Source organism: Vombatus ursinus, unplaced genomic scaffold (assembly GCF_900497805.2).
Source record: "Vombatus ursinus unplaced genomic scaffold, bare-nosed wombat genome assembly UNPS02014874.1, whole genome shotgun sequence".
NCBI classification, from domain to species: domain Eukaryota; kingdom Metazoa; phylum Chordata; class Mammalia; order Diprotodontia; family Vombatidae; genus Vombatus; species Vombatus ursinus.
This window is the reverse complement of record NW_020954652.1, coordinates 14,316,120-14,340,705: the sequence shown is the minus strand read 5'-3', so window position 1 is coordinate 14,340,705 and position 24,586 is coordinate 14,316,120. Positions and strand designations below refer to the sequence as shown.

General features: G+C 39.9%; 1 protein-coding gene across 1 annotated transcript in view; it reads right to left on the bottom strand.

Annotated features, from left to right (window-relative positions):
- LIN7A (lin-7 homolog A, crumbs cell polarity complex component) overlaps positions 1–17,027 on the bottom strand; it is a 184,902-nt gene extending 167,875 nt beyond the window's left edge. The window contains exon 1 of the mRNA XM_027842537.1: positions 16,961–17,027. Coding sequence (XP_027698338.1) covers positions 16,961–17,003 — 43 coding nt within the window. The 5' untranslated portion in view covers positions 17,004–17,027. The remainder of the gene's footprint in view (positions 1–16,960) is intronic.
- Positions 17,028–24,586: the final 7,559 nt, after the last annotated feature.

Genomic DNA, 24,586 nt, shown 5'->3' with positions numbered 1-24,586 from the left:
AGGGAGAGAGAGAAAATGAGAGAGAGAAACAGAAAGAGAGGGAGGGAGAGGGAGAGAGAGGGAGAGGGAGAGGGAGAGAGAGAGAGAGAGGGAGAGAGGGAGGGAGGGAGAAGAGCTGTATATATGCATGTGTGTATAATTTATACATACAGTTATCCTTTCCATGTTGTGGGGGTTAAGGGCACAGCACCTCCCTCCCCCACCCCCAGCCATCTGGAAAATCCTCCTAAATTTGTTTGGCCCTCTATTTGTACTAGAGAAGAAATTGTGTATATTTATGGTATTAAAAGATACAATATTACACAATACATATATTTTGTGCATTTCTGAGTTTCTAAACTTCTTCTGTGTTATCTGCTGCCCTTCATGCATCATCTGTGACTTCTGCAAAGCTCCCCCCAAAAATTCCCATTTAATTTATATTGAAACTGTGATGGGGAAAGTCTCATGTGGAAGGGATAACTATATTTGTACATGTGCATATATACAAATATATATAGTATATATTTATATAAATTTATATATATAGTGTAAAGAGAATAAATATAAATAAACCCAAAGTAATTAACTATAAGGTAACTAGGGAGGAAGGGAGGGCTCTAGCAATTGAGGGGATCAGGAAAGCATTCACGTGGAAGGGAGGATCTGAGTTATGTCTTGAAGAAAGGGAGGGATCCTGCGAAGTGGAGGTGAGAAAAGAATGAGTGAATGCCTCCCAGGGTTTAGAACCAGCCAGTGCATGGCGTGTTGTGTGAGAGGAACGAAGAGAAGGCCAGTTTGGCTGGATTGCAGAGTATAGGAGGAAGGAGTACTGTACAGTAAGGCTGGAAAGACAGCTTGAGGCCAGGCTGGGAAAGACTTTTAAAGCTCAACAGTTTATATTTCATCTTAGGAGTCAAAATAGATTCGTAGCACTTCTGCAACTTGATTGTTGAGAGTGTTGCCTGGGGCACTCAGAGGTTGTGACTTGTCTACAGTCACAAGGAGAACATAGATGTCAGGGGTGAGACTAGAATCCAGTGTGACCTAGGCTCTCTATCTACTAAACCATACTGCTTCTCAAAGGGAGGAGAGGAATTTAAAATTGACAGGGGGAGAAGCAAAGGAAAGTGTGAAAAGAACATGCATATTCTTTTTTTTTCTCCCTTCTTAAAATTATTTATGTTATCTTTTAATTTATGGAATAAAACAATCATTTACACAACATAGTATAATAAAAAAATTTATTGCACATAAAGCTGCATATCTATTATGTACAATTTGCTATTTAAATATATAATTTTTAAAAAGAAATTTACACATGCATATTCTAACATCTGAGAAATTGAACTAGAAGGACTCTAGTCCCTTCTGGATCCTCATCTAGGATCCTATAAACCATCAGTTTCATAGCATCATAGCGCCAGATGAAGAGTGGTCAGCAAATCAGAGTTTTGGAGATGGAGGTCATTGGGTCTAACACCCTTACTTTTACAAATAAGAAACTGAGATATACAGAATTTGTGTGACTTCTCCTGGATCATGCAGATTACAAGAGGGCTACCATTTTATTTTAACCCAGTTCTCGGACTGCGCCTTTCCACTGCAAAACCCATCAGTATGAAATTATATTAGTACATTTAATGGCCGTATCAAAGAAGCATAGAATTTTAGAGCTGGAAAGTACCCCTAAGCTCTGTTAACTACATTTATTCTCTTTCATTTTCATAGAAATATCAAAAGTCTAACATAGGAATAATATGTTCTTAAACAATATTTCTGTAGCTTAAACTTATTTTCAAAATACTGTCCTGCAAACCAAAATAACACAAGACTCCTATATGTTAAATCCTGACACTTCCAACGAGGATTAGCAGCCATATCTATATCAAGAATGTAAAATTTGCTAAAACTTTACAAGATGGTATGATTTCTCGTTTAGAATCCTCTGGGATTTTTTTCTTATGAAAATTCCTGTTTTTCGACATCTGTGCTCTCCACTACTCAGTTTGTCTCATATCTGCTTAGCTATGGTTATATAGTCTTCCCCACGATAATGTCAACTCATTGAGTTGTTCCAAGGCTGTTCTATCCTTCACGTCACCCCCCCAGACCCTAAGCACAGTCCTTTGCAGAGTTTAATGACTATATGATGCACTTATAGGATGTTAAATGTAATGTCATATCTTTAATTTCTACCATACTTCACCACACTGTCTCATTGTATTATGTGAATTGGATTTTATATTTAGAAAAGAGTACAAGTAACAGCTATACTATCATTGTGATAGAAATATGATTCAGACACTGTATTATTCATCAGATGTGCAAATAAGTACAAAAGTTTATCTGGCTACTAGCTTCCAAAAATATTTTTACCATCCGCTCTTCCCCAAGGGAAGCAATGGACAGTTTTCCTGCTCTCCCAGCATAAATTATGATTCATCCAGGTAAAGCTGGCATTCGCAAAGCTGCAGCACTAGGTGTCACACTGTTCTTAGGATGGCCTAAGGTCCGCATTTATTCTAGACCAATAAAGCTCTTTATTTGCAAATAAAACAATTTGTTCGTCAAGCTGTCGTTGTAGAAACTGAATTGGCAATTCGCTAGTATGAAATCTGCCCTTCTAGCATGTTCAGGAAAAGGCACTTAGTCGAAAAAAATTAAATGTAATTCCTCCCCAACTCTCCCAAATATTCCCCAAAAGAGTACAGCCCAAGAAAATATTTTAAATTATTGTTATACAAAGGGATAGGGATTAGACCAGTGGTGAATTCATTGTTTTATGGAACTCCTAGATAAACTCCTTCTGTCAATGCAGGTCAACACCTTATCTGCAATTTAAGGTTAAGGGACCTACCCAGGATCTTTCTACCAGTATCTGCATGGGTACAAATGGGACCTTAAACTCAAGTCTTCTTGGTTCCAGAACTAGTTCTCTATCCACTACACCATGCTGCCAACTGTTAAACATATTGAAGGTATTAGCTAGGAATTTCTAAGCTTATGGAAAGAGTAATAAAATTGGGCAGAGATATTCACATAAAAATAGTGATGCGTCTTGTCTGTTACCAGTTAGTAAACCTCCTTAGAGTCCAGGTCTAATGAGGCCAGAATCACAGGCTGGATAATGCTAGGCCCACTTAGGTAGGCTGTACTGCAGCCCTATCCTATACCCCTAATTCTCTCCAGATGCAAGCCATTATCAGAACTGTGCTCACAGTGGATGTATGGTAGGTAGCCTAACTCATCTGAAAATAACTCATCTGATACAACCTTAAATATCTGGAACAGAACTGTGAGTTAGCAACAAAGGCCTCAAAGATACCAAATTGAGGATTCAAAGCCTATGCACTGACCTCACATGAGAAACCCTTAGGTCTGTCCTAAAAGCCAGTTTTTTGTTCATTCATTTTTTGATTTATGGAATAAAACAAGCATTTCCATAAGATGGTATAATAATAAAAAAAAGATGATTGTACATGTAACTGCAAATCTACTCTGTACAACTTGCTATTACTTTTAAATATACAATAAAGCCAATTTTATTTAGGTACCGCTAATTCTAATTCTGGGTCTAATTTGATATGTTCAAAATATTCTGTTTTAGAAGGGTGGGAAGTTTGTACTACAGTTTTAAAAGATTTCTTTCTGAAATTTTCACAACTTCTCTGGAATATGTAACGGTAGGAAACATCTCATTCCTATGAGGATGCCAGATACATGAGGCCAGGCCTGGAGTCAGGAAGACCCATCTTCTTAAGTTCAAATCTGACTTCAAACGCTTACTAGCTGTGTGGCCCTGGGCAAGTCACTTAACCCTATTTGCCTCAGTTTCCTCATCTGTAAAATGAGTTGGAGAAGGAAATAGCAAACCACTCCAGTATCTTTGCCGAGAAAATCCTAAAGGAGGTCACAAAGAATCAGACATGATTGAACAACAACAACTGATAAAAGCCAAATATATATAAACATGTGGCTAAGTCAAGTCAGTGTTTCTTTTTGAGCTCCATTTGACTGCTCTAAGTCACAGGTGACTCTCTTCTTAATTCTAGGGTCCCATATCCCTAGTAATAGCAATAACCCATTTTGTAATGCTTTATGGTTTGCAAGATGCTTTAAGGTGCCATCATCATTATCATCATAGCACCATCACAAGGAAGCAGTGTGGTTCAGTAGAAAGAGCATTGCCTTTAGAGTGACTTCCTTTGGATTTAATTCCCAGCTCTGCTCCTTCCTACTTGTGACCTTGGACTGGACACTGAACATCTGTAGACCTCGGTTCCCTCAGAGATTGGACTATAAGATGATCTCCAAGGTCCCTTTCTAGCTCTATAGTTTTGATCCGATTATCCTTATTTTACAAACAGTTAAGAACATATATTTAACACTGGAAGGGGTCATAATTATCTAGTGCCACCTCCTGAGGAAAGAGAAGAGAAGTTAAGTGAGTTGACCAAGGTCACACAGGTAGTCATTGGGTAGCAGTGGTGGGATGGGAGCTTCTTACTCCACGTACATGTTTCTTCCCATGGAACCACAGGAGACAGAGGCTCTGAAAGGTCAAGTAATTTGTGCGTGATCATACAGGTAATAAACATATGAGGTAGGACATAAAACTCACATCCTTCCAACTCCTGGGATTAGAGTTCTCTGTTATACAACACTGCGATAATAATAATAACAACAATAATAATATTAATGATAAAATTATACTAATTGTAATAATTATGAATATATGCATATAAATATGAATAATTACGGTTATAATAATAGCATTGTTTATATAGCACTTTAAGGTTGGCAAAGCAATTTACATATTATCCTATTTGTTCTTCAAAATCCTGTAAGGTTAGTGCTACTGTAATTCCCATTTTGCAGATGAGGAAATTGAGGATGGCTAAGAGGTGTTTATTGATTCACCCAGTGTCTCACACAGTTTAATCAGTGTCTGAGGTGGGATTCACACTGAGGTCCTCTTGACTGCAAGTTCAGCATTCGAATGACCATGAAATGTTTCCCAACACAATATTTTAAAATGGGAAAACGTATGCACAACTTTTGTTCCCCTTTCATTATACATAGTAAGTGGTAACAATAACTTTACAGGAGGCCACCTGATAAAAGTACCCTTTTTTGCCTTGATCTGTTTCAAAGGTGGCACTGGATCTGTCCCTACACAGGCATTAAGGCTTAGGAGAATATGGCTTAAGAATCTCAGGTCACTGTCCATGCAACCTAAATGTTGCCCAAAGTACACAGCATGGTCATACAGGAAGACAATGCTGGCCATGTTCTTTGGGTTGTTTTGTTGTTCAGTCACGTCTGACTCCCCGTAATGCCCGTTTGGCATTTGCTTGGCAAAGAGTGGCTTTCCATTCCCTTCTCCAGCTCATTTTATGGATGATGAACTGAGGCAAACGGGGTTAAATGACTTGCCTAGGGTCACACTGCTAGTAAGTGTCTAAGGCTGGATTTGAACTCAGGAAGAGGAGTCTTTCAGATGCGAGGTCTGGTGCTCTATCCATTGTACCACCTAGTTGCCTGTTCTTAGTGTTGAAGAAGTTTTAATATATTTCCTTGTTCATCATGAAAAGAGAAGGCAGGAATGGTACTTTAAAAAGGATAATGTGAAAGTATTTGTAAAGGGTTTAGCACAATGCCTGGCATGTAGTAGGTGCCAAATAAATGCATACTTATTCTCTTCTCCTTCCCCCTTCCCCTCCCCTATTTTAGGATTGGGCATCCTTAGTTTCCTGAAGGCTATTTCCTTCTTATCTGCCTGCAGATCTTTTTTTGGTATCTGATTGGTTAATAAAATATTTCAGATTTACATAACTTTCTGTAAGATGAAAATGTTCCTGCTTTGGTCCCTGTCCTAAAGATTTCATACCAAGGAGGAAAAACTGCCACTATATTGGGAAAATGCACAAAAATAACAAAGTAAATTGGAGTTGAAATCACTACAACATTTCTAGGGGAAATTACCATCAGTTTAAATTAGAAGTCCTAGATTTGCTTCCAAGACATTTCTCTATCTGCATATCTCTTCAAATCAAGCTTCCACACCAAACTATTTTTAAGCATTTTTTAGGGTATTTGTTTCCATCTGATATTTATTTACATTTATAACTTTTAGGGCATTGCAACTCAGTGGTGAAAGAACTTACTTAATTTCTCTGTCAGAGTTAAAAGCAATCCGTGTTAAGATAATCGATATTTTTAAGGTTATGTACACATTTGCTAACACCTGAGAAACTTTAAATCAAATCAATTTCAGATTGTTGTTTATTCTTGCAAAGAGCCAACAGTCCCAATATGGATTTTACATTTAGAGATTTGTCAAACTCCATGGAACTTTATGGCAAAATGTCTTTCTTTTTCTTCTAAGTTGCTTTATGGCCAAAGAATAATCAAATCAGTGAAACCAGAGCTGCAAGGGGAGGAAAGTGATCTCCAAGTCTAGTTCCCATATTTTAAAGAAACAAACTGACTCTTTTCCAGAAGACTATGACCACGATGGTGAAAGAACTGGAAACCTAACTTCTGAAGTCAGCGCTGGTCTAAATCAAGAATTCTTAACCTGGAGGCCACAGACCCTTAAGAGGTCTATGGATTGATTTCAGGAGGACCATGAATTTGGATGGGGAAAGGTTACATCTTTATTTTCACTAACCTCTGGTATTTAGCATTTTTTAAGTTATTAATTTAAAAAATAATAATTCTGAGGAGTAGCTTCACCAAACTGCCAAAGGGGTCCTTCTTTCCTTCTCTCTCTCTCTCTCTCTCTCTCTCTCTCTCTCTCTCTGTCTCTCTCTCTCTATTGGAAACTTCTTGTCTGGAGAAAAAACACAGGGGACATGATAGCTACTTCTAGTATGTAAAGGGTTGCCCTGTGATAGAGAGGTGAGAGTTGTTTTACTTGGCATGAGAAGGAGAAATGGGACAAGGAAGAAGAAAAGGAGGAGAAACAGAGGAAGAGAGAGAAGAGGAGGAAGAAGAAAAAGGGAGAAGAAAAAGAGGAGAGAATGATAGTGATGGCAATGACAGTGGGTTGGATTCAAATCTAGCCTCTTATACATACTAGCAAAGGAACACCTGGATTAATCACTTAACTTCTCAGAGCCCCCGAGCAGCTCTTTATGAGTTGCAGAGTTTGGGGTATTTTTTGTATGGGTGATGTCTTTTGATTCCTGCATAAATTGGATTTAAGTGAGGCAGAGTTGCACGAAGTCTTCAGCCTCACTCTCTCTTACAGGGTCATCACAGTCCAGTGGCAGGACAAAGTTAAGACAACTCGGTGATGACTTGAGATGCTGTGGATGACCTTGGTGTCTTCAATGTCTGACCAGGCTCTAAGTGCTCCACAGCGCCTGCTTCAGTTGCCTCTATGGCCATTGGAACAAATTGTTCTTGTCTGCCTGTACCACCAGAGGAAGTTTTCACATACTTGGGGTAGACGTGCCCCCTAACTCACCGATGGATTTGAGACCCCTCAGTTACCCTCAAACTGGGTTAGCCTGTCTGCAGAAATGGTTTACTGGGGTGTGACCACTGTGGATGCCACAGCTTCTTGGAGCCACTGGTGAGAGTTAGATGGATTAGGTGAACACCAAAGGTGGGAAGCCGCCCTAAAAAGGGCTTGGCAGGCAGCACACTAGGGGTACTAGTCTTTCCTGAAAACACCCTTCACTCCAAGGTAGAGGAGATACAGATGATAGATAGATGAGTATGTGTGTATACCTTTACCAATGATGTGTGTACATACATACATATATACACATGCATATACATGCATGTGTGTATACATATGTGTATGTATATATGCATTTGTGTGTAAGTTTGTATATATATATGCCATTGCTAGAGGAGATATCTATTTATCTATCTATATTGTATGTGTGTATGCACACACCATATACATGTATGATTGTATACACACATATGTTATATAATGTATATTGTATATGGCTATATACCCATGCATATATAATGAATTATATCTGTGTGTTACTGTATTACATAGAGAAGAAGTATACATGTTTGTGTATGTTTTTAGGAGGGGGAAGCAATCTGTGATTTCATCCACATAAGAAACTCATTCTACCAAAACAGTGGTACCTGCTCTTTAAAATTATGGAACAACAGGTCTAAATATATGATCATCAGTGTAGGGTAATATCTCAGTAATGAAACTCCCTTTATCAATGCAGATCTAAAGATTGTCTCTAATCTAAAGTTGGGAGGGGTGAGGGAAGTGGCAAAGTGAGAGGTTGAACGAACCTGGGGTCACATAGTTGGTATCCTGTAGGGGGCATCCTGAATTTGAGACCAACCCTCAGAGATCCATTGCCCAACATCTAGTAATTAAGCCTCTCTAAACTTGATATAGACCACCTTGGAATGAGTCAATTTCTTCCCACTGGAGATCTATAGGTGTAGGATTTATTAGAGAGCAGAGTTTTCAAGTATGGGTTATTGAGTTTCCTTCCAACTCTGAGATGTTAGATGGTGAAGCTAAGATCCAATGAAGAAAAGTCATTTTTTTTCCAAGGACACAGGACCCAGGTATGACCAGAATCAAAGTCTCCTGGGCATTCTCCCATTAGTACTCTTTATATTGCTTCACATTGCTTCTTCCTGCATAATTAAGGTGGATTGGTGGCCATCAGCACAGCACCACCACCACCACCACTACCACCTCTATATATTTAGCCTTCCCTATTTTGTAGGTTGCTCCACTTTGAAGGGACCACAGGTAAGTCAGTGGGAGGCCCACTGTATGTGGCAGAGGATATCTTGGAAACCCATTACCTTTTCAAGGATCTGTCTTGAAAGGTGAGGACTTCACACGGGACAGTAAAAAGAGGGGTACAGGCTTTGGAGCCAGAGGACCAGGGTTCAAATCCTAAACCTGATGCCTGTTACTTGTGTGATCTTGGTTAACTTATCCTCAGTTTCCTTATTTGTAAAATGAGGATGTTGGATAGATGGCCTCTGAGATCTTGTCCAGCTATAATAACAATAGTAATATTTAATAATTCATTAAATTGATTAGATGAGTAATGATTATAACAACTAACATTTATATAGTGCATATTATATATAATAAAATGTATATTATATATTTATATATGTGTGTGTATATATACATATATACAATGTATGCATATGTGTATCTGTGTGTATATTTGCGCCAGGGATTATGCTGAGTGTTTTACAAATATTATTTCATTTGATCCTCACAACAACCCTGGGAGGTAATTGTTATTTATTATTATTATTATCATTATTATTATTAATATCCCCATTTTATAGATGAGGAAAATGATTTATGAGACTATGAATTAATTTGATTGGGTCAACATCTTAGCAACATTTTTAACAATGAAATTCACCCTTTCCCATGGCATCTTTTGCAACCAGAAAACCCCTCTTCTGACACCACCTTTATGCTCCTTCAATCTCCCATTTTGCACTACTCTCTAAAGTCCTCTCTTCACCTGCTCCCAAATGAGACCTTAATGGAATCACTAGAATCCACTGTGGATATCCATGCCACAAAGTGAAAGCACTTAGCTACATTCATGCCAGTTAGCATCTTGGATGGATCTCAGTGTAAAGGAAAGTGAACACAGTCAGTCTTGGAAGTGTGATGACAAGCTTTTTTTTTTTTTAAGAGCTACAGAAGCGGGTGCTTTTATTTTTTCTTGTTTTACAGAAGAGGGAACTGTGGCAGGCAGAAGTTAGGTGACTTGCCCATGGTCATACAACAAATAAGTATCTAAGGCAGCACTCAGGTCTCTCTGACTCCAAACACTCACTAGTGGTCCAATCACTTTGATTCTCAGATTTTTTTCTTTAACCCTCAGAGATGAGCATTCATAGCTTTTTTTTTTTTTTTTTGGCTAGGCAGTGGGGTTAAGTGACTTGCCCAGGGTCACACAGCTAGTAAGTGTTATGTGTCTGAGGCCAGATTTGAACTGAGGTCCTCCTGAATCCAGGGCCAGTGCTCTATCCACTGCACCACCTAGCTGCCCCTCATTCATAGCTTTTGCAAGACATCTTTGTTTCACAATGAAAGAAAGTAAACATGGCAAAATTCTGTTTAAAGTGACACCAACATTTTCAAGCATCTTTAATGGTACTGCTTTTGGAGAAGAGGTACCTATTCTTTGAAAAATAAAATCACTTGACCTCTCTCTTCCTCATCTATAAAATGGTGGGGGTGGGTGGGGGGGTGTGGATTTGTTGGCCTCTGAAGTCCTTTCTAGCTCTAAATCTGTGATCCCATGAACTGGAGCTTTCACCATGCATTAGAAGCATTCAAATAGGGCTTTTTAAAGAAGCAAATGGTTTATGAAAAGAATTTTTGAAAATGTTCACTAGAGCATAAAAAGGATAAAATGAGAAAACAAGTGTTGGTAGACTCAGAGTTGTCTGGTCTGCTTTTCTGCCAGAGGAACCTAACAACAACTATTCTCCCCACCCCACCACCACTCCCAATTACACACACACACACACACACACACACACACACACACACACACACTCACTCTCCCACCCCACTCCTAGGCCCTATGGGCCTAACCTCTTTAAAACAAAAGAACCTAATTTTCCTCCTCTAGACACTAAATGGTTGGAAACAACAAGGTGAGAGAACTCCTTTGGACTGGAAGCAAAAACAATTTTCAATCTAATATAGATTTTATAAATACTGGTGAATACTACTGATTGGAAATGCTACAGGCAGCCCAAGGCTTGGATTGAAAGATACATGAAGTAATAAATTCTGTATGGTTTAAAAAATGAGAAGGAGGAGGAGAGATCTTTACTGTTGTACCATTCTATGAGAAATCTGGAGTCCCATGGGAATTAATTTGCATTCAATTTTAGCTCTTACAGAAAATGATTTCCTTGAAGTTTGAAATTCACAAAACAGCAGCTCTTCATTTTTATATCTGAATTTTTGAAAACGGCAAGGGTTTTTTTTTGTTGTTGTTCTTTTAAACTATTAAAAAAATCATCAATTGCTATACTGCTCATGTATATTAATCCATATGTATATTAATACATAATGAGTAAATTATGGCTAAATTCAGAAGGCCTAAAGTATGTGTCCCAGTTTCATTGCTAGGTCAGGTACCACATCTGAAATGGGCTTGAAGCATAGAAAAGATAAATGATTTAGTTGGACAGCCTACAAATAAAGATAAAGCTTAAGAGAGAAACACCTATCACATCACAAGCAAATGGCATTAAAATATTTAAGAAATGGTATTTTTGTCTGTCCCAGAAAAATAACTCTTAACTACTAATATCCATAAGTTCTCAATTTTTCTTCTAAATTTCATTTAAAATATGTCTTTAAAATAAGGTAGGCATGGTGTGGTGGCCTAACATAGGTGATACAGGGTGGGGAGTGGATTATTTGAGTTCAGTTCTCAGCAATGATAGGGCCAAAGCCAATTAGACAGTCATGACAAGTTCTTCATCAATATGGTGAACTCCCAAGAGTTTAGAGACACCAGGCTAAACAAGGAATGTTTGGGATTGGGCCTTTGCCACTGCAATTCCAGCCTGGGCAAGGTAGGGAGACGCAATCTCCCAATAAATAAACAAATAAGGTAGGATGCTTGAAATTGTGTAAAAATGATGATAAAAATAGATGCTTCAAAAGATTCTGCTGGATTATCTTCTCTACCCTTAAAATGAAAAGTGCCTGATATCTGATCAAAAAGACTTAAATCTAATCTGACCTTATATGTAGTTAATTGGCCCCATATCCAGTGCTATGAAACTATCTGGTGTCCCAGATTTCAGGAGATAATCCTTGATTTGATTCATCTATTCCAGGGCACAGGTCACCCCCAGATTTAGAGAGAAAAGTATGAGAATTATAACCCTTGGGGAAAAGGATATTTTGAATGGGATGAGGTAGGGGGAAGGTAGAAAAGGCCCACTTCAATTTCTTTATCAGAATCCACTCCTCTTACTCCTGTGTTAAACATGCCATATATTGCAAGAATACTGAACTCTACTTAGGATAGAAATTACTATGTCTTAAAGACTGAGTCTCTTGAATTCAACATATAGATTTATGCCAAATGATATGTAAATTGGGTCTTCAATTATTTTTTATTTTTATCTGATTCTTTAAATAAGCTTTTATTGCTGTCTTCTATTTCTTACATCATTATAGTTGTCTTAATTATCAGTTAATTTTCAGAAAAAATGGCTTGAAAATACATTCAGGCTAAGTCTAAAGAGAAGTCAAAAGCTACTTAAAAGAGTGGGAAACCATTCCTTCTCTTTTCCTCCCTCCCCCACTATAATTTCTAGGTTCAGGATTGATGATGTGTCCATTTATTATTAGGGTAGGTCAGGGCCATTTTCACAAACCCTTCCCTTGAAGACAGCCATGGTTGAGACCAGAACAAACTCATTATATCAACGAGCATATATTAAGAGCCTACTGTGTGCTACCACTAGGGGTGCAAAGACAAAAAAGACACCTGCCTCTGTCCTCAAGGAGGTTACGGTTCAGGGAGACACTATGTACCTATATAATTGTAGGCAGCTTCAGGTTTCTCCATGGCCAAAGAGCATCATCAAAGCAAAGAGGCTTTACTTCTGATAGTCAAGCATATGTGACACACTGGCCATTCCAGGAAGTATGGCTGGGTAGTAAGCCTAGACCCTGGTAATTCCTGGTGACAATGGGACCTGTTTCCAGGACCACCCAGGCATTGTTGCACTACTCACAAAGTGGTCAATGTCCTTCAGAGCTGAGTGTATATGTCCCCAGAGATAGCCAGGGTACAAAATCATACCTCTGCAACCCTAATGATTCATGGTATGTCCGCTATTCATATATAATAAAGATGAATGTGAGCAAAGTGGATAGTGAATGTTACCTAATTGCCTTACCTTGCCTTTTGTTCTGTATCAAATTTATTTGCATGCTCCAGAGAGGATCTTGGGATTAGATAAATATTGAACCCTAAATTAGTTATCTATAACAAAGGGTTTTGATCTCCTCCCAGGACTAGGTCAGCCACCAAAAGAAAAAAAAAAAAAGACTTAAAAGTAGGAAGCTAAACTAACAAGGTCATTGTTCTTTACCCAGCCAAATCCACATTCCTATCTTTCTTATCCACATGTGTAAGTAGCAAAACCTGATTATTTTGATGCTGGATTTTGGTCAGCAGAAAAATCTATCTCCCTACATAATTATTTGCAAAATACAAGATTTCTTCTCCATATCTCCCCTCCCTATTCCAACCTCCAATCCCCAACTTCCTTGTTCTTTAAACTGTCAACCTAGAGAGCCTAATTTAATAATAATAATAATAATAACAGCCAATAGGAGTTGAGCTCCTAGTCCATTTCTAAAACCCCAAAGCTGAGAAACAAATAGTAATAAAACAAAGTTACTCAAATCAATTTATTACTACAGGTTTATTTCACTTCAAAAATGCAAGGTCATTTGTAAAGAGTTTTGTTTCCCTCCATGTAAAACTCTGATTTTTTAAATGAATAATGTGTCCCTTTCACCTGTTTAATAATAATTTCTAAACAAAGCATAATTTTTTGGCATTGCCTTAATATGCAAAGATAGCACTACAAGTCATTAATCCATAATCCCTTAATTTTTTTTTCCCCCGAGTGATCACAAGATTTGGGCTCTTTTCCCGCCAGAGCCTCTTAACTAGCTATGTGACCTTGGGCTCTTCAGTCACTCATTTCCTTCTCTTTAAAATAGGAATAATGCTTTTATTACTATGAGTGTGGCCTGGGGGATTATAACTCAGCTCCCTCCCTTTACAGGTGAGGAAATCAGGCCAAGAACATGGGGCAGGGGCGTCGCTCAAGGTCATATAGTACCCATCCAGGTCCCCACATAGGAAGATTGTGAGGAGGTTCAAATATAACATTAAGTATGTGGAAACTGTAAAGTATTATATAAAACATACTCTTCCCCCCACCATGCTTTTTGCACTAGCTTACTGGACTGCCGGCCAAGAGAGGAAAAAGGCAAAATTAAAAAAAAAAATGTTTGGACACTCCCTTTTGTATGACAGCACAAAGGGGTGGCTTCTCCCACGACAGCGATTCCTACAGGATCCCAAACCAACCAATTAAATGACATTCATTGAGAAAGGTCCTCTAACAGGATCTATGCACCTGTCTATATCCCTCCACAAGGGGGTTACGAGGCTGCCGTAACCAAAAGTACCAGGCAAAGTTTGCTCACCACCCTGAAGGCTTTATCTGTCACTTAGGGAACCCCTCTGATAGCAGCCCCCAGCACTTATCAGTGCAGAGAGAGCCTTCATCTACTATTAGCTAGTTCAGGACTAATGAATTGCATGCGTTTTTGCTAGTCAATTGAGAAGGTAGTGGAGGGATGGCTGGACTTAGAATCAGGAAGACCTGTACTCAAAATATGCCTCTGATACTTGCTAGTTGTGTGACCCTGAGAAGTTACTGAACCTCTCTGTCAGTCCCAGATTCCTCACCTGTAAAAAGGTGAAAATAATAGAACTTAAATCATAAGGTTGTTATGAGGGTCAAATGAGATAATAGAAATTAAAGTGCTTTGCAAACCCTAAAGCACCATGTAAATATTAGCTATTATTTTAGCCTCAGTTTCCCCAGCTGTAAAATGGGAATAATTACTATACCACACAGGGTCATAGGAAACATAGATTTAGAGTTGGAAGGGACTTTGGGAGTTCATCTAATATGACCGCTAAAGTCACCGGCTCAAGAAGTCAGAATTAGAACACAAGTCCCCTTAGTCCAAATCCAGCATATTCCTCCCCCCCCAACGCATAAAAAAAGATACTGCATGTGAATGCACTTTGTAAACTTAAAATCATAATCTAAATGCCAGGCATCCGACAACCATGGCCATGGAGGAGAGTGGCATTAGCTAAAACCTTGGGCTTTCTTAACAACTCAGCTAACCAGCCATCCATGATGTTATGGAGCCCCTTTTCAGCCTGGGTTTTCTTAGAAGTTGTGTTTTGTTTGGTGTGTTTAAAGTGTTCAGAGACTGGCTTAAAAATGGGGGGTTATGAGGGGTGCAATATTAAAGCAATAATAGTTGAGAAATTCCTGATTACTAATGACTTGCCATCTGGTTAGCTCTTAAAGGCAATGGACTAATTCTGCTTTGGGCAGATGATAATACTGAAGGTGAACCATGAACTGAAACAATACATTTCTGAGCTAAGTACAGTTATTAATATATGATGTTGCAGACCAACATTTCTTCCCATTGTGAAATCTATTTATTTATTTATTTTTAAATTTTACACTCGTAGTATAAGGTTGCTATGGGTACCACACAACATCTGTTCTAGCCCCAATAGGTTCTGATAAAGTAACCTACAAATCCTCTAAATTAAAAATCTGAGTTCGTTTTTGTTTTGTTTTGTTTTGTTTTGTTTTTTCCCATTGCGCTCACAGCAGGGTGCTCTGTACCTTGCCTACAGTCCGGTTTAATTCTCTAAAAAGAATATTTTTAGAGGCACATCGGACTAAATGATTTCTCTCCGAGCACACCATTCCCCAGTGGCTTCTCAGGGTCCTAAATTCGCCAGCAGCAACTGGAAAGAAGGGAATGCCCTCCCATTGCGGAGGGTGAGCTGGGAGCTAGCTGGAGAGCTCGGGTAAACTCGGCCCGGTGAGTCAGAAAAAGAAAACTGAGCAAATAAAAGCAAGTTACATTCATTCCCTTCTGCTGCCATAAGAAACGGAAATCGGAGGACCACTTGCGTTATATGGACCACATAGGTTACTTTTACCCCGGTCCTGCCTGGGAAGCGAACGCTGCTTCTCTTCTATTCCCATATGGTTGGTGGGGTGGGGGATGGGAGGAGATAGGGTAGGGAGGAATAGGTTCGAAGGGTCTCAAGTTTAATTTTAACCCAGTCTACGGGTATTCCCAGAGCTGTTACACGCCCGGGCACGGAGCCTCGGAGCTAGGGGGATGCTCAGTCAGTCACCTGGGGAGGAATAAACAGCTTGCTCCATTCGCAAAGAAGCTCGCTGGCAGCCAGCCCAAGACGCACGTTCCTTGTTGCCCTTTACGAGCGCAAAGGGACCAGGGAAACTAGTCCCCTAGGGACCTGGCTGCCCCCCCTACCCCCGGCTCCGACCCTGGCCGCTCACATAGCCCTTTGAAGGGAGGGTAGCAGCTCGGTGACGGAACAGTCAAGCCGCAGGGCGCACCCGGCAGGGGCGACCTCCGGAGTGCGCCCGCCCAGTGGCCAGGGATGGACAGACACTTCCCCGGCAGGCGGTCGTCCGGGCAAACTTCCCTGTCCTTTACACGCTCACCCCCTATTCTTTGAGTTTCCTTCTTTGCAGCCCCCATACCAATGAGAAAATGGAAGGGGCGAGAGAGGCTGGCGGGCAGCTAGCCCTCCTCCTTCCTTCCTTCCTTCCTTCCTTCCTTCTCTCTCTCTCCTTCCTTCCCTCCCCACACTCCGATTGCACTCTCCCTCCCCCACCAAAAGGCTCATCCCTTCCACTCCCCCCTAAACCTAAGCCCCAGGCTCTGCGCTGTCCCATCGCAGCTGCGGAAACAAAGCCAGATGCGGGGGAGGGGGCGGGAACAACTGCGGGGGCACCGGGAAGGTAGCGGGAGACGGGAGCCCAGCCCAGGTGAAGCCGGCTAGCCACCGGCTCCCGGCTCCCACGGCCAAGCTAAGCCGAGCGCTCGGAGCGCACGGGGGCAGCGGGGCTGTGGCTGCCCAGGCTGAATAGATGGAAGGCGAAGAGGAAAAGTATCGCTCTCCCTACGCAATCGCTTCCCTGCCTCTCCCTCCTAAAAGCCCCAGCGAGGCAGCCCTGCCCGCTGAGCGCCTCCGGCTCTGCCCGGCTGGGAGTTGGCGGTGGCTGAGGAGAAGGAGGAGAGACAGGCTGGAGGGAGAGGAAGCAGTTGCCAGGGCGAGTGAGCAGCGCTTACCTCTGTCCAGTGTGAGCGGCTGGACCACTGTCAACGTCGCCATGTCTGCGGTGGGAGCTCAAATGACTCTCAGCCCAGCCAGCCGCGGCTGCTTATAGTGAGAAAAAGAGGAGGGGATGGGGGGCGGGGGCGGGGGAGGGGAGACTAGGAGGCAGGCAGAGGAGCGGAGGAGGGGCGATGTGGAGGTGCTGGGGTGGAGGAGGAAAGACGAGGCCGGGGTGGGTTGGGAGACAGTTGGGAAAGCGACTGACTACTAGGTGATGTGCAGCCCCATCCAAGCAGGGGGAGCAGCTAGGAGCGGAGCGGAGTAGGTATCCCTTAGCCATCACGGGGCCGCAGGGCCCCACAACTTTGCTTTTCACTCTCAGGGAAGCTCCCTGCCATCACTTTCATCCGGCCCTTTCCTTCAACTCGCCCGTTACATCCACATTCGAAGGGCTTGGCCATTATAAGAAATTGTCAAGAATTGTAAATTGATGCTACTGCTTCTCTGCCACTTTGAGGAAAAAACAAAAACAACAACAAAAAATCTCCCTTCTTCCCCTTTCCTTCCGCGCACCGTCTCCCCTTCCAAATATCTGCTTGATTAATAAGAAACAATGGCATTGACAGTGATGTTGTTTCCGCACCGCTCTATAAGTTTCTGTTCAAAATAGAATTTTGGAATGTTATGGGTATTACAGGTAACCGACTTAAGGTTACTCCACCGAGGAGTATTTTTCTTTGGAAACGATTTACTTTGGGGGAATGTCTGTTCTTAAAAGTCAAAGGTCAAGGGAAAGTGAAGATATAAAATACAAAGAACAGTCTGGACCTCTCAATTCTAGGGAAATAAGGCCTATTTAAACAACAGCAGCCAGCATTTATATAGCCCATGAGGTTTGCAAAGTGTTTTACATGTTATTTAATTTTATCTTTGTGTAACACCCTGATCTAGAACAATGGCCATTCCATTTGTTATTCATTTAATGGCCCGTCTGAATCCACTATTTGATGACCTTTCTCTCTGCCTCCCTTCTTTGCCCCTTTTCCAATATCCCTGCTCCCTTTGAAAGGAGGGTGGGGGTTGTGAGTGCAACTGTCACCATCTTGTCATAATAGGAATTCTTAATTCACAAATCACGTGACCAATCGGTGCTAGAAAACCCTTAGGATAAGAAAAATGATGGTAGTGATAGCAGTTTAGGAATGATGAAACCTCATTGGAGAGAGGTGTTCCGGTGCTTAGAGTAGAGCTCGTGCTACGGAACTGGTGATGGAGCTTGGAGGATTGAAGCCAAGCCGGAGTTTAAATCCTGGCTTTGCCATTTACAGTGTTCCTGGAATTGGTTAAATCATTTAACTTCTGGGCCTCAATTTCTTTATCTATAAAATGAAGTGGTTGGTCTAGATAATCTTTAAAATCCTTTCTGGTTCTAAATCTATGACCATATGACATAAAGCTGGCCTTGCAAACAGGAGGACTTGGGTTCAGACCCCACCCCCTTCACATATACTGGGTTTATATAAACCCCACCTCTTAACTGCTATCATAAGTGACTTGTGCATAGATGAGTGATTTAACCCCTCAGTGCCCCAAGCAACTCTCTAATGACTGTAGTTCATATTCAGCTTACCCATTTTCATGGTGTTGGCACATTTCCCATAATCATGAGATCACATACCTTGACCAAAACACAAATCAGCCACAAGTTTCCCTGGACTTTGTCAACAACAACTGCTTTTGAAAAAAGGCTTGCAACAAAACAGCTATGTCTCTGATTCTTATACACCAAAACGTTGTGTGTGTGGTTTTTTTTGGAGGGGGATGGGAGGGCAACTAGCTTAAAGTACTCCCTCATCCTACAGGTTCTATTAGAAAGAATAGGAAATATTTAGCAATACTCGGAAAGTATGTCACGAGTGAAACAATCAACAGAAGCTTAAGGAATATGTACAATAAAAGGAACTTAGTGTGTATTGAACCAGTGTCAGTCGGAAAGAGCTGGGTTCAAGTCTTGCTTCTGACAAAGACTAGCTTTGTAGCCCTGCACAAATAAATATCTTTACTCTCTCAGTGCCCCTAGACAGTTATCTAAGACTATGTGTATAGGAGAAGGAAATAACAAACTACTACAATATTTTCACCAAGGAAACCCCAAATGGGGGTCACAAAGAGTAGGACACGACTGAAATGACTGAATGACAATAGTAATTAATTTAGGAACTGCAGTGACAGAGGGACTTTCCATGCTGGGAGTTCTATATGCCAGTGAAATTGTAACCATAACTCTGGAGCTGGAAGAGTTGAGGGGGGAGAGAGAAAGAGAGCGAAAGAGAGAGAGACAGACAGAGATAGAGACTGACAGAGAGAGACAGAGGCAGAAAGAGACAGAGACACAGGGAGAAGAGAAGGAGGAGGAGAGGAGACAGAGAGACACAGAGAGAGATACAGAGATGGAGAGAAATTGCCTTAGACAGTTCTCTAAAATGATACTACCTTCTCTAAGACTACACAGAGAAGGTGTCGACCCATATTAGCAGAGTGAGTTTTCTCATCTGGGAGTTCTTTATTCCAATAAAATCCCTATCTATCCCTTTTGTACGAACTTATTTGTATGTACTTTTTATCTACTCTGGTTGCTAGGTGGCCCAATGGATAGAGCTCTGTATCTGGCATCAAACCCAGCCTCAGGCACTTATTAGCTGTGTGATCCTGGACAAGTCATTTAACTGCTGTCTGCCTCAGTTTCTCCATCTGTAAAATGGGGAAAATAATTGTTTCTCCATCCCAGGATTGTTGTAGGGATCAAATGAGATATTTGTAAAGTGTATAGCAAAGTGCCTGGCACATAATAATGGCTTCATAAATACTTACTCTCTCCCTTCCTGCTAGATGCAATGAATGATTTAATTTTTGTCTTTTTATTCCCAATGCCAAACAATGTGTGGCACATAGTAAGGCAATTAATGAATGATTATTGATTGACTGATATATACATATGTGTATAACTACTTAAATCCTTTGATTTTTCATATTCAAGCTATATAAAAATAATTTAAACTTTGTACAATGGGCTGTATGACAATTTTGTCTAATCTCCTGATAGAATTAGCAATGTTAACTGTGTCCACAGGTGGTTCAAATGTCAAGTTTGAATCTTTTAACAATGTGCTTGGGCACAAATAGCCTTTTAAATCACCTAATTTGTAACACTGGGGGCCCATAGTTCCCGGGTCCTCCTACCCAAATTTCTCCATTGCCCTGTCCATAGAGCTGAAATTGATCTTTGAAAGACAAATATCTGTAGAAAAGGTAGGCCATATGAAAAAAGACTGAGGCTAAATATTGCACATAAAGGCCCTCAAAGCAAGGGTCTGAACGAATAGAGGTTATCATTAGAATGGCTACTCTGGGATATATAAGCTGATCCCCGTAGAAAAGCAAGCCAAGAGCCTAACTCTCCTTAATTGATATGACAAAGTCAAATGCATATTCTTAAGATATGCAGAAAATGTGTTTGGTTAGATTATAAATAGGATTCACCAAGCACACTTTTAAAGGAGAAAATATCACCCTAAAACTAGGACTCTCAGCCTTGAGAGTGTTAGAAATTTTTTGAGTGATAAAAAATAGATAAAGCATTATCTACCTTAATTCATACTGCATCATCCAAACAACTCGGGGAGTTTAAGATAGAAAAGCAGGGCAGCTAGGTGGGACAACCCTAGAGTCAGGAGGACTTGAGTTCAAATCCAGCCTCAGACACTTGACACTTACTAGCTGTGTGACCCTGGGCAAGTCACTTAAACCCAATTGCAAAAAAGACAGAGTGCCAAACTTTTCCCTTCAGTGTAGTTGCATGTGGGTTTATTTTTTTTTAATCATAGTTACAGAAGCTCTTGCCTTCTTTTGTTTGCTTAGACTATTATTTTTTTGGATAATTTCAGTCATTTTAAATTGTGATTCTTATACCCACATGGTTTCTGTGCAGACATTAGGAGTTTTTTGTGTTTTTTTTTTTTAATTTCATCTGTCTAGATTTTCATCTTGGAGTCCTTGTGGACATAGAGTTCAGTGATTAGCAAACAGGCTAAATCTCTCATTAGCATGGGCAGCACATTCTGTTGGGAGAAAATATCTACTAGTTATTTGGCATTTGAAATTATGGAGTTCTATCATTTAAAAAAACAAGTACTTTGTTACTCCAGGGGATATACTAAGGACAATTTAATTATTTATTTATCCACTTTAATATAATCAACACATTTCTACTAAAAACCAGCAAGAAATATAATTGAACTTGTAACATTAAGTCATTTTGTGCTTATCAGGCAGTAATATGTATGAGCAATAACTTTCAGGAGCAAATAAATGCTAAGTAGAAAATCAATGTTATAACCCTTGCATTAAAAAACTTAGTCAAATCAGAATTAAATGCATCCATGGCTAGAAGATGTTTGACTATTAGGGTCATAGGATCCTAGATTTAGAGTTGGAAGGGACCTTAGGTTCCACTGAGTCCACCTTTCTCATTTTACAGATGAAGAAACTGAAATACAAGAGGTCAAGGGACTTGCCTAAGGTCATAACAGTAAGCATCTGAAGCAGGACTTGAACCCAGGTCTTTATAATTCCAAGTCCAGTTCACCATCCACTACATCATGATGAGAATAATTTGTTCCAATGGCCATGAAGATGGCTGAAGCAGGCACTGTGGAGAACTTAGAGCTTGATCAGACATTGAAGATGCCAAGGTCATCCACTGTATCCTGGCCATCTCTAGTCATAGTAACTTTTGTCTTGCCACTGGACTTTGATGACTCTGGAAGAGAGAATGAGGCTGATGACTTTGTGCAACTGTGCCTCACTTAAATCCAATTCACTCATGAATCAACACACCACCCTGTGATGTCACTGGTCCCTTTTGAAAATGAAGGACAAAACGACACCCCCACCATGACACCTGTTAAAATAAGAGAGCTTACTCTAAATTGTTGAAAGTTCATTCAAATTCCTTTTCATTTCTTTCTAAATAAAGACATCAACATTTTTGTTTCAGAAAACTGAATGTTTGATAAATGTACTTTCACTTCTTATAAGGGTTTGCTGGCGTCATTGAAAATTGCCAGTTATTATGAAAATTCCAGGTAGACTCATAAACTATTTTCCATGAATAGTCGCTTGTCATTTTTAAGACTTACAGTGGGAAGTCTGCTTTCCTATTTAAGGATGTTTTTACCTTGTGCTTAAGAAATGTCTGTTGAATTCTGGGATCATGCCTGCTTAAGTCAGATACCACACAGAGACAGCAATCATTTTGGGGAGAGGTCATTTTCTTCCCTACCTGAAGAACAGGACTGTCCATATAGAATGAAATCAGCCTTTAAAATACACAGGGCAGTTCTGAATCTTTTTCTCTGAACTTCGTCCCCACCCTCACTATTTATGAATGCCCTAGAAAAGAAGATACAAAAGATTTAATTGCTTTTAAAAGAATTTAGATCACTTACTTCAATTCCCCCTCATTTTGCAATTGAGAAAGCAAATCACTGTGGCTTTTTCTTCCTTGATGCCTGCTCAGTAGTCTTTATGCCTTCTAATCTTTTAATCTTTGTACCCTCAGATTTTTTTTATCCAGCCTTAGATCTGGGAAGCACCTCAGAAGTCTTCTAATCCAACCATTTCATTTTACATATAAGAAAACTGAGGTCTCTAGAGGTTATATGAGCTACCCAAGGTCACATAATTAAGAAATGGCCTCCCAGATCTAGGAACCCAAAATTCAACTCTCTTTCTACAGTATCATGCTGCTCTGTTCACCTTTTGTACAAAAAAAAAATGAGCATGCCTTATTTTAGTCCCTACCTTATACATAGCCCAGTTGTGGGTAACTGGGCACTACATAGGATTCTGGGAGAATAGAAAATAATTTCCTTGACATGTGACTTCATTTATATAGTGAACTCCCAGGTGAGGAATCTCCCTTTGCCACAGCAGGTCAGAACTTACTCAGTAACTTAGAGGGAGCCTAGAACAGTGGTGTCAGACCGAACTAGAAGCTGGGGCCGCTGATCTATCCCTAAGGTGTTTACTTGCTGGTGTATATTGACTTAGTTTTAAAATGTGATGTTTTCTGTTTTATTGTATTTTTATTTATGTTGTGAAATAGTTCCCAATTATATTTTCATCTGATTTGGTCCACAATATGGAATGTTGTGGACTTCCTGTGTAAGACCTCTAGCCTAGAGCATTGAGAGACTAAGTCACTTGCCCAGGGGTCACACAGCCAGTATGTGTCACCGGCTGGACTTGAACCCAGGTCCTCTAAGAAAGTTGTCTGGAACACTGAGGAATTAAGAAAGGCACACAGCCAGCATAGGTCAGACCGGGAACTTGAACCCAGACCTTCTCTGTTCTGAGGCCAGTTTTCTCTTTTCATTATGCCAAGTTGACACTTACAGTGGATAGAGTACTGGATTTGGAATCAGAAGGACCTGCATTCAAATTATGCCTCAGATACTTACTATATGCATGAAGCTAGGTGAGTCACTTTCCCCGGGGAAACAGGGAACTCATGAAATTAATCAAAGCTGATCAAAACCTCCAGCTTAGTTCTATCACATTTACATTAAAGAAACCTGGAAAACTGAAACTGAAATGTCTCTTACATACTTGTCTCAGATTCAAATGTTATACGGTTATTAGTATCCAGCTCCATGCTAATCCTCACGGACACATAGTTCAGTAATTAGTACTATTAATCCCAGAGCTAAATGTGCTTTTATTAACATGGGCAGCGTATCTCAACTCAGAGAAGAAGCCACATCATATTCTCTTTACCAAATCCCTCACTGGTATCCTTTTACCATTTGCCAAAACTGAGGTTTAACTCAATTTTTATACTATTTTTCCAGACTTTTTTCCCTCTATTCCTTTGTAGGCTCGTACAAACTTTTTGACTATTGTTTGCTCATTTTTTCCCATTTCAGATTCCATACTTGCAGAACAGAGGTTCTGTGAGCTCAATTTTTTTTATTGATTTTTTTTGTTCTTACATTGATTTGATTTCCCGAGGTATTCATCCCTACCCCTTCTAGAGAGCCATCCCTTAAAATAATGTTTTAAAAAGAAAAAAAGATTGGCCAAATTAATGACTCCATCAACCAGGTACAATATTGAATATGGCATTCTATGCCCATTGGCCCCTCCCCCTGCAAAAAGGAAGGGAGGTACATTTTCATTTCTCTTTTTGGGAGGCCAAGTTTGGTTAATGTAATAAAATTTTATATATATACATATATATGTATATAAACATGTACACGTATATAAACATGTACACATGTATACAAACATGCACACATGTATATAAACATGTGCACATGTATATAAACATGTATATATGTATATAAACATGTACGTGTGTATGTAAACATGCACGTATGTAAAACATGTGCACATGTATGTAAACATATACATGCATATACATATGTATGACATACATTTGTTATGTTATATATTTTATATAATCTATGTGTGTGTTTGTATGTATATATGTATACATATATACATATTCATGTATACATATATACATGCTTATACATATATAGAATGTATATATATGCATATATAATGTAATTTTACTT